The sequence below is a fragment of the Aricia agestis genome, chromosome 22 (assembly GCF_905147365.1).
Source record: "Aricia agestis chromosome 22, ilAriAges1.1, whole genome shotgun sequence".
NCBI classification, from domain to species: domain Eukaryota; kingdom Metazoa; phylum Arthropoda; class Insecta; order Lepidoptera; family Lycaenidae; genus Aricia; species Aricia agestis.
The window spans coordinates 1,634,588-1,643,506 of record NC_056427.1 but is presented as its reverse complement, the minus strand read 5'-3'; the positions used below and the strand labels follow the sequence as shown (position 1 = coordinate 1,643,506).

Below are 8,919 nucleotides of genomic sequence, written 5' to 3'. Positions count from 1 at the left end.
AGAACAACATTTTTTTTCACTTTTGTATGGGGAAACTCGTGACGCTCGGGCCCTTGCCAATACAAAAGTGAAAAAAAGATTTCGTCTTTCAGAGCTGCTACTTTCACAGTGAACTCTCTACAAGGAACACGTACACACCCTAAAGTATTATCACTTATTTTTGTTACATACTGTATAATTTTCAATCCAGGAAAAATATTACGGTTCCAGCGCGATAATTGACGCCCGCGACTTTGTTTATTTATCGCTCAGGAACCGTACATTTTCGTTCAACAAAAACTATCCTACGTCTATTTCTCCGCATACAAAATTTCATCTAAAACGGTTCAAACTTCAATTATAGGTGGCAACAGACAGACAGACACACTTTAAAATGTAGATTAGTACGGATCTAAAGTATACTAATAACATTGATGATATACCATTAGTATCATCCACAGGTATCATCTAATATTATAAATGTGAAAATGTTTTTGTCTGTCTACGCCCAATCTCTTCACGCCCAAACCCTTTAACAGATTTTGCTGAAATTTAGTATGGAGATACTTTGAGTCCCGGGAACGGACCAAGGATTTTTATCCCGGAAAAACCCACGGTTCCGGCACCATAAACAGTCAACTTTGGCGCAACGGCGTTGTGGGCACCATCTAGATTCTAGTCCATACTCCATGGTAAACACTAATACTATTTAAATGTGAAAGTATGTCTGTCTATCTGTTACCGCTTCACGCCCAAACCGCTTAACCGATTTTGCTGTAAAAGGATAATTTAAATACTTGAATAAGTATCATATTCATATAATTACCAGTGTTAAGAGGTCAATAGTTTAACTAGCAGTCTTCTTAAGTAACTGTTACATAAGCCCGCGCACATTATACATTATAATATTTTAGACGTAAATGAGCCGTAACGAAAATCCGCTACGTGTGAGTCGGACGACGTAGTTTCGTATAATTAATTGGGTAGATAGACACTTTGTAAAATTTGTGAATATTTCTAGTGAAAAAGGGGAAAACATTTTTTGTGGGATTCTAGAATCGTAATGTTTTAAAAGAAGTTGTTCCACAGTAAGTTCTAACAATTCATCTAATTAATGTTTCTCCAGTCGTTAATTTCAATTAATTAATACTAGCTATTTGACTGAGCTTTGCTCAGTATTCGATGAAAATGACATTTTCTTAAAATCACTCCTAGCTAGATCGATTTATCGCCCCCGAAACCCCCTATATACTAAATTTCATGAAAATCATTGGAGCCGATTCCGAGATTCCAATTATATACAAGAATTGCTCGTTTAAAGATATAAGATAATTTTAAATTCTGTGAAAATTTATTCATACTTCAGTTTCACTCTTGTTAGCCTTACGCCTTTAGTTAAAATTAACCCTGAGTTAAATTTTATGTTATTTCTGTCGTTCCTTCCACTTTAATATGAAAGACATGATAATATTTTAATTTAAAATCAGATAAGCGTAAGTGGACCTAAGTGGCCATTTACTGTCTATAGTGTGCGCGGGCGCTGACATAATACCTGCTAAGTGAAAGTCACGCTGTTTTATGCCGGCTCACGTGCGATTATGTTCTTGGTCAATATCCGTTTAGCTTACACCATGTGACGTCACGTTGTGTCAGCTTTAATGACATGACATCCCCGGAAACTATGAGACTATACACCAAATTCCATACTTTTGACATTAAAATTAATAGGGAAAATATAGTCGGAGCAGAGGGCGTTACTAGCACATACAGTAAATTATCTGACCAAAATCCGACATGTTGCGCACGTCATATCAGAATATTGACAGAAACGTTGTCAGACGAACAAAACTTTTTGTTTACTGTCTATGCTGGTGCTGCTCCTGCAGCCTATTACAGTATCTTATATTAAATCCTTTTGAAAAAATAATAATTCGGAATGATAAATTATGAATTGAATAGCTATATAAATTACTTTGACAACTTAGAATGTAAAACATCAGGAAATGATAACACTTTGAATCTAACCATACTTTTTTTTCTTTTCAGATCATAATGTTATCCATTTTACTTCTGACTCTTCTCACACCGAACCTCTCATCATCAGCAAAGAACCAGGCCAGTCCAGTATACGAAGTAGTTAACGAGCAGGCCAGGAGTGATGACAGAATCAGAATATCCAGCAACTCTGGTCTACCATACGGCAACCCGTTGGCTGGAAACCAAAATGCCAGACTCCATTTCAACAACCAACAAGCCATGTTCAATGCTGAAAGGATGAGACAGCTTGCAGCCCAATTACAGAGACAATCTAGAGGACCTAAGCTAATAGACAGTTATATGCAAGCGTACCACGAGTCCCAGGATAACCATCAACTGGCCTTAGAACAGCAACAAGCTAATATTCAGAAAGATAAAGTAAAAAACAGAGAAGAATATATACGAGTGAATCCACAAAGAGAAACAAAAGACAGGGATGAGTATGTCAGAGAGTATACACGTAAAACTGAAAATCCTCAAAGTACTTATGGATTAAAAACAAGAACAGAATCCAGGAAGACTCAAAGAACTGAACCGATCAGAGAAAGCGCCAGAAAGACACAAAGAAGTGAAGTTAGAGAACTATCAAGAAGAACTCGACCCGAAATGATGAGGATAACAAAAGCAGACGCCAAAGACGTGAGATACAGAAACCATAGATCGTACGGTTCCGTTGATTATTACCAACAGTATTTAGAACCTCAGAGGTACAAAACCGTATATCTATCTCCTGGGCCAACTTACGATCAGGGAGTGACAATCAAGCCTAATGGTAATCTCGGCGTTGCTCAAGAAACTAAAACAAAATTGCTGACAGAAGCGATACCTAGTGAAATAAAATATGTTTATCCCAAGCAGTATCACCAAATGCAAGATTATAAATCGATACAGGAGATCCAGGCAAACAGTCTGCTGAAAAATCAGGAAATACCAGACTATTCTCTATCTGACACAAATGAAGCGCCTTTAGATTACTACTTCTATTTAAAAGATCCAACACAATTATTACCACAGAATTACGATCAGTATAGATATGCTCAACTAGCGAATACTTATCACACTACACCTTTACCTGCCACAGATTACAAACCTATAACAGAAGATGTTGATGATATTGAAGATCCAAATGCCAAAAACCCTCAAGCGTTTACACCACTACCTCCGTCGATTCCAACTGTACCTACAAAAGATGTATCAGTAAAAGTTGTGCCTAGTCTATCTACGATACCAGTAAACTATAAACCACAAGAACAAACACACATCTATACATTCGATGAAGGTATTAAGCAAGAGGAGACGCCAGTAGCACAAGCCGTACATTATTATCAACCGTATTACGAAGATAGAGAAGAGAAGAAGAAATATTTACACACTAACGTAGATAGCACGGGGGTACAGCATTTAACAGAAGACGGAAGTGTTTCAGCATATGGAAATGATGATGTAAGTAAAAATAGCACTAGTAGAATTAAGAGATCCAATTTAGACACTGAACCTTTTTCCGTGGGAGATAGTTCTACAGAAAAAGATGATAAAACTGATATCCCTGATGAAATTGAAGACAAATCCACTTTAGAACCATCCGAACTTCCTACTCCTGAACCCCTTATAAGACTTAAGAAAAGAAGGAACCATAGATATAGAACAAGTCCTATCATCGACAATGATGATGACGAACTTTATATACCAGTAAGAGTTAAAAACCACGAACTGGAGTCATTTGATGAAGACTATAATGACTACGACGATACAGATTATTCCGCCACTAACATAAAACCGATTATAAACGTAGATACCACTTATGTTTCTCCAAAAAGGAGTCAAGTAATATATAGTCCACCCGCTGCATCTTACGGGTACCCTATAAATTATCCAATACAAAAATTGCCTTCAAATCTCCACATGTTAAACTCTTTATCAAGTCTACACGATGTTTTAGAACCGGTGTACATAATATCAGAATCTCAACTGAAAGAACTCATGGGAAGAAATTTAAATATAGAACATTTAGATGTGTACCAACTGTCTAAACCAAATAAGGTTAAAATCCCTGCACATATTCCTAGACGATACAAAAAAAGAAACTCCCAAAAGTACAGGAATTTTAAGATTAAAAATAAATTACATAAGCTAGGTAAACTACTTAATTAGGTATCGTTGTTTCTAAAACTTAATATGCTTATTTATTTACTAATTTGCACTAATATTTTTTTAGGTTAAATGTGTCTTCACAAAAATTAAGTCAGTTTAATAAAAAAATATTTTAGCAGTAAGGTGAAGTAACCATGATTTATTTAAAAGTTGGGTGTTTAAATAAACTTTGACAGTTCTATTTTCCAACAAATCATGGTTAGGTTAGAAGAAGATAGACGTGTTTTCGGGATAGTTAAGGCTGTTCTTATTATAAGAATGCTATGTAACTAAGAATATTTAGCACATCCTTTGGTTTCTTCTTTCATCTTATATCCATCTTTATTCCTTCCCATTTTCTTTTATTTATTTTTTGTCTATAAGATAAGAGAATAAATTATTATTAGTTCTAGAATAGAATAAATAATCATATTATTATATTATCGTGTATTTTTAATTTTTTTTTCTTATCAGGATACAAACTTTAAAAAATATATATTTTTTAATTATATTTTTTTTGTATTGTGACACTATTCACTTCATAAAATATTATTATGGTTTCTTTATGAGTTTTATCATTATTACTTAATTTGTCTAATAGTTAACCCTTATCTACTTTGACTGCTCTAAAATTCAAAACAGACAAAAGAAAAATATGCACTTCAAATAAGTATATTTTTTAATGTATGAATAAAAAAAATATATTTTTAGGAGTAAAAAATGAAAAAATAGGATTCAAAAAATATTTTTAGGATTCAAAAATAAAAAAAATTGCAATAAGATTTTTTATTATCCAATAAATAATAATACTATTTGTGGGTTAATTAAAAACCTTTGCCTTAATAACTAGAATTAAATATACATAATAATTATTATTTGTGGGTTAATTAAAAACCTTTGCCTTAATAACTAGAATTAAATATACAATGTGTCCCGACACTGGTGTCCGACCCTAAAGGCCAATTTGTCGATAAAATATAGGGCATATTTTATCGACAAATTGGCTATAAATTTTTTTCTGTAACTTTTGAAAAAAAAACTGGTTCTCATAGTTATCTGACCAATACTTCATAATAGTTATTTAGTTAAAAGCGTTATAACTTCTAAACTATCTGACTTAGAGCATATAAAAAGGAATTTGAAGAAACGCTTCTCTATCTTTTTATTAAAATAAAAATATCCAGTTTAATGCGTTAGATTTTTCACAAAAAGCCATTTATTAAAAAATACGTTTTTTTTTCCAAAAATTTGGTTTTTCTATATTTAATTCCACGAAATTTATAACATATTCCTGTGCCTGTGTAAGCGAAGGTACTTGTACTATTATCTATTCGGTGTAGTGTCCACAAGTTTAGCTATCAAATGAGATCTTTTTTATTTTCATAGGATATTTACATAAGAAGTATTCCTTAGTGTGAAAGCCCGAGAAAAACTAAAATGACTGCCATTTTACAACCGTGAGAGAAAGATACAATTTGGGAGCCAATTTGTCGATAAAATATGCTATGCATATGACATTTAAGGATCGGCCACCGGTGTCTGGACACATTATACATAAAATATTATATTAATTAAAATTTCACACATACTTACATAAAAATATAACACACAACTGTTAAAAATAAAACGAGGAAAAATTATTAAAATATGTTACAATTATGAAATTAAAAAGTTCAAGTATGTTAAAAAGTGACTTGTAAAAAAGTTTACTGTAAGTATTAGGTTCTATAGTAATTATCTAAAGCTCTTCTTTAAAATAAAATTCTAAATAAGTAAGAGAATTACTACTTTATTTATTACCAGGTTTTGCACTGTATAAAAAATCATTTATTAAAAAAAACTATAATTATTTCTTCTCTACGAAGACTGGAAACATATTATAATCGTCAAACGTCATGCTAAGCAGGCTGACATACAAACTTTGATCAGTACAAAATCTACCGAATTCCAATACATTTTTGATTGACAGCAGAGAGCCTGTTACGTTGCTGCAAGAAACAAGATCACCTTGCCGTATAAAAAAAAACTTTCTTGCTGATTTCGAAATTTCTTAACCTTTGGCACTGAGACAACGTGGTAGCTTTTCTATTGGTGTAAGAATTTTTAAAATCGGTTCAGTCATCGTACTAACGCCACAAACATAAACACTTAAGAATCCGGGTACATAAACACTTAAGAATCCGGGTGCCATCGCAATTCTCATACTTACAAACGTAATTTACTTACCAAGATAATTTCCCATACGAGAATATTTTACGTATATTTACCAAAAAATATGAACGATTACAATAATTTAGTAAGTATGTAAATATTGTAATCTATATATATAAAAATGGATTTTCAATTGTGTTAGTAACGCTAAAACTCGAAAACGGCTGAACGGATTGGGCTAATTTTAGTTTTAAAATATTCGTAGAAGTCCAGGGAAGGTTTTAAAGTGACACGAAGTTCACTGGGACAGCTAGTCGTTTATATTTTTGGTATGTACATATTTTGCAGTGAATCTTTGTACAGGAACCTAGGTAATTATTATCTTAAGCTGAATAATAACTCAAATATGGTAAATATTATCGTTTGGGAAATTATGTTGGTATTACGTTTGTATGAGAACTGCGATGGAACCCGGACTCTTAATATGAATTTATCCCACCTTCTATTTATTTCATGTACCGATTTTAATGAAACTTTACATTGCAGCTCCACTACGCAGCGAACTACGAATTCGGCTACCGAGTCCACGACGAGGAGGCTGGGAACTACTTCGGTCATGCCGAAGCCAAGAAAGGTGACAGCACTGATGGTCACTACCATGTCCTGCTGCCTGATGGTAGGATGCAGAGCGTCAAATACCATGCTGGACCAAGTGGATTCCATGCTGATATAAGCTATGATCATATACAGTGAGACAAAAAATAGAGTGAGAAAACAATAATTATTATGATATACAGCAAGGAAGAAAATTAGAGTGAGATACCAATATAAGTAGTTAATGTAAATAAAGGCTATCTAGATGTGACCTTTTTGGCCCAACTGTGCCAATTTGGGCCCTTATAATGAACTTCAATCAGCGCCTTTATTTTGACGTTTAAACTTTTTAGAACAAAATAATTTGAAAAGTTCAAATGTCGAAATGAAGACAACGGATCAATAATATAATTATTGAAGTTTAAAGGACTCTATATTTTTATTATTCAGTTGCTAAAATTCGCATTAGGCATAAGTGGAACTTAATGTTATTACTGAATGTGACAGGCTTTAAAAAACATAATTTTTTTAATGTGTTTGTTTAAAAATAGTTTAGGGATATTATACCAGAGTTTTGATGTAATTTATAAATTACTTAAATCTTATAAATTATACTTAAATAAATTAATTATTATAATGATGTAAATAAAACCACAAGTATAATTATATTTATTTACAGAACACACAATAGTAGGAACATAATGAAAATAAAATATTTTTGTAGATTTTAAACAGTAATTTCTTCAGTCACAAAGTACACTTCACAGCACTTATTATGCAAAAAAAAGTTTTACTTTTTTTTATTTTTTTTAAGCACAACAATACGCGCCTAATCCAAAATTCAAAATGGCGCTTTGACATGTGACAGCTTATTATAAAGCATATTTTCCCGCCATGTAAAGAGAAAACGTTAGAAAGTGTACATTTTATTATTTGGTGCGATGTGTCTTACGCAATGCCTAATTATATTTGTTAAACTATAATATTATATTATGGTTATTAAGTACATTTTAATGAATGTGAAACATGTTTTGAGTTGTTCGCACTTTATTAATGTTGATTAAATTACATATTTAAATGGTTGAGTAAAACCTTTTTAGAGCGAGAAGAATTTTTCTTCTTGATAAAAAACTTTTTTCAATTGGCGAGTTTTTGCTAGTCAGTGAAAAGTATTTTTTTTCCTTCCTACTTATTTATTATTTATACGAACTTAATACTCGTTTAAAATCTGCATATTACTTAAATTATAAGGGGTAGATTTTCTTTTTAATAATTTACTGTTTCTTTGGGAAAAAGGGTTTAATAAACAAATATTTTGCTCTATTTCTTAACACCTTTTGAAATTTGATGCTTTTGGGATTGTGCAATCTAAAATCAGTGCAATAAATATTTCGAATTATTTAACAAGAAATTAATTTTAATTTAAGTTACATAATGTAATATTTGTAATTATTGTAAAGCTTTTTGTAGGAATAATTTTAAGAGTTTTTGTTATTAAAAATCAACATAAAATTTGCTTCTTTCATTTCTTTCCTCTGCCAAATGTCATTAAAGATTTGTCCTACATCTACAGAGGTCTAAAAATTTGATAAACAGACTTACAAAAGATTACAATAATGTGGTCACGCGCCAAAACATACTAACGCTGTCGCATGATCCTTTATTCGAAGTCATCCAGGTTATAGGATATCCCTGTATAATATGAATAATTATTATGAAGGTTTTTAGTAAGAGCCATAGAATGTCCCAGAAATACGAAGAAATAAGAATGAACTTTAACTATATAGGTACTCAAATTAAAATTAATAGTACATTAATTCGAGTTTACCTTTTATACGTGGGAGAGCCATGCTTCGGCACGAATGGGCCGGCTCGACCGGAGAAATACCACGTTCTCACAGAAAACCGACGTGAAACAGCGCTTACGCTGTGTTTCGCCGAGTGAGTGAGTTTACCGGAGGCCCAATCCCCTATCCTATTCCCTTCCCTACCCTCCCCTATTCCCTTCCCTTCCCATCCCTACCCTCC

At 32.5% G+C, this 8,919-nt stretch overlaps 1 protein-coding gene across 1 annotated transcript; it reads left to right on the top strand.

Annotated features, from left to right (window-relative positions):
- The first annotated feature begins 2,031 nt into the window (after positions 1–2,031).
- LOC121738241 lies at positions 2,032–7,053 on the top strand. The gene is made up of 2 exons (XM_042130191.1): positions 2,032–3,459; positions 6,844–7,053. Exons 1-2 carry the CDS (start codon positions 2,032–2,034, stop codon positions 7,048–7,050), a joined length of 1,635 nt encoding a protein of 544 aa, XP_041986125.1. The 3' UTR covers positions 7,051–7,053.
- Positions 7,054–8,919: the final 1,866 nt, after the last annotated feature.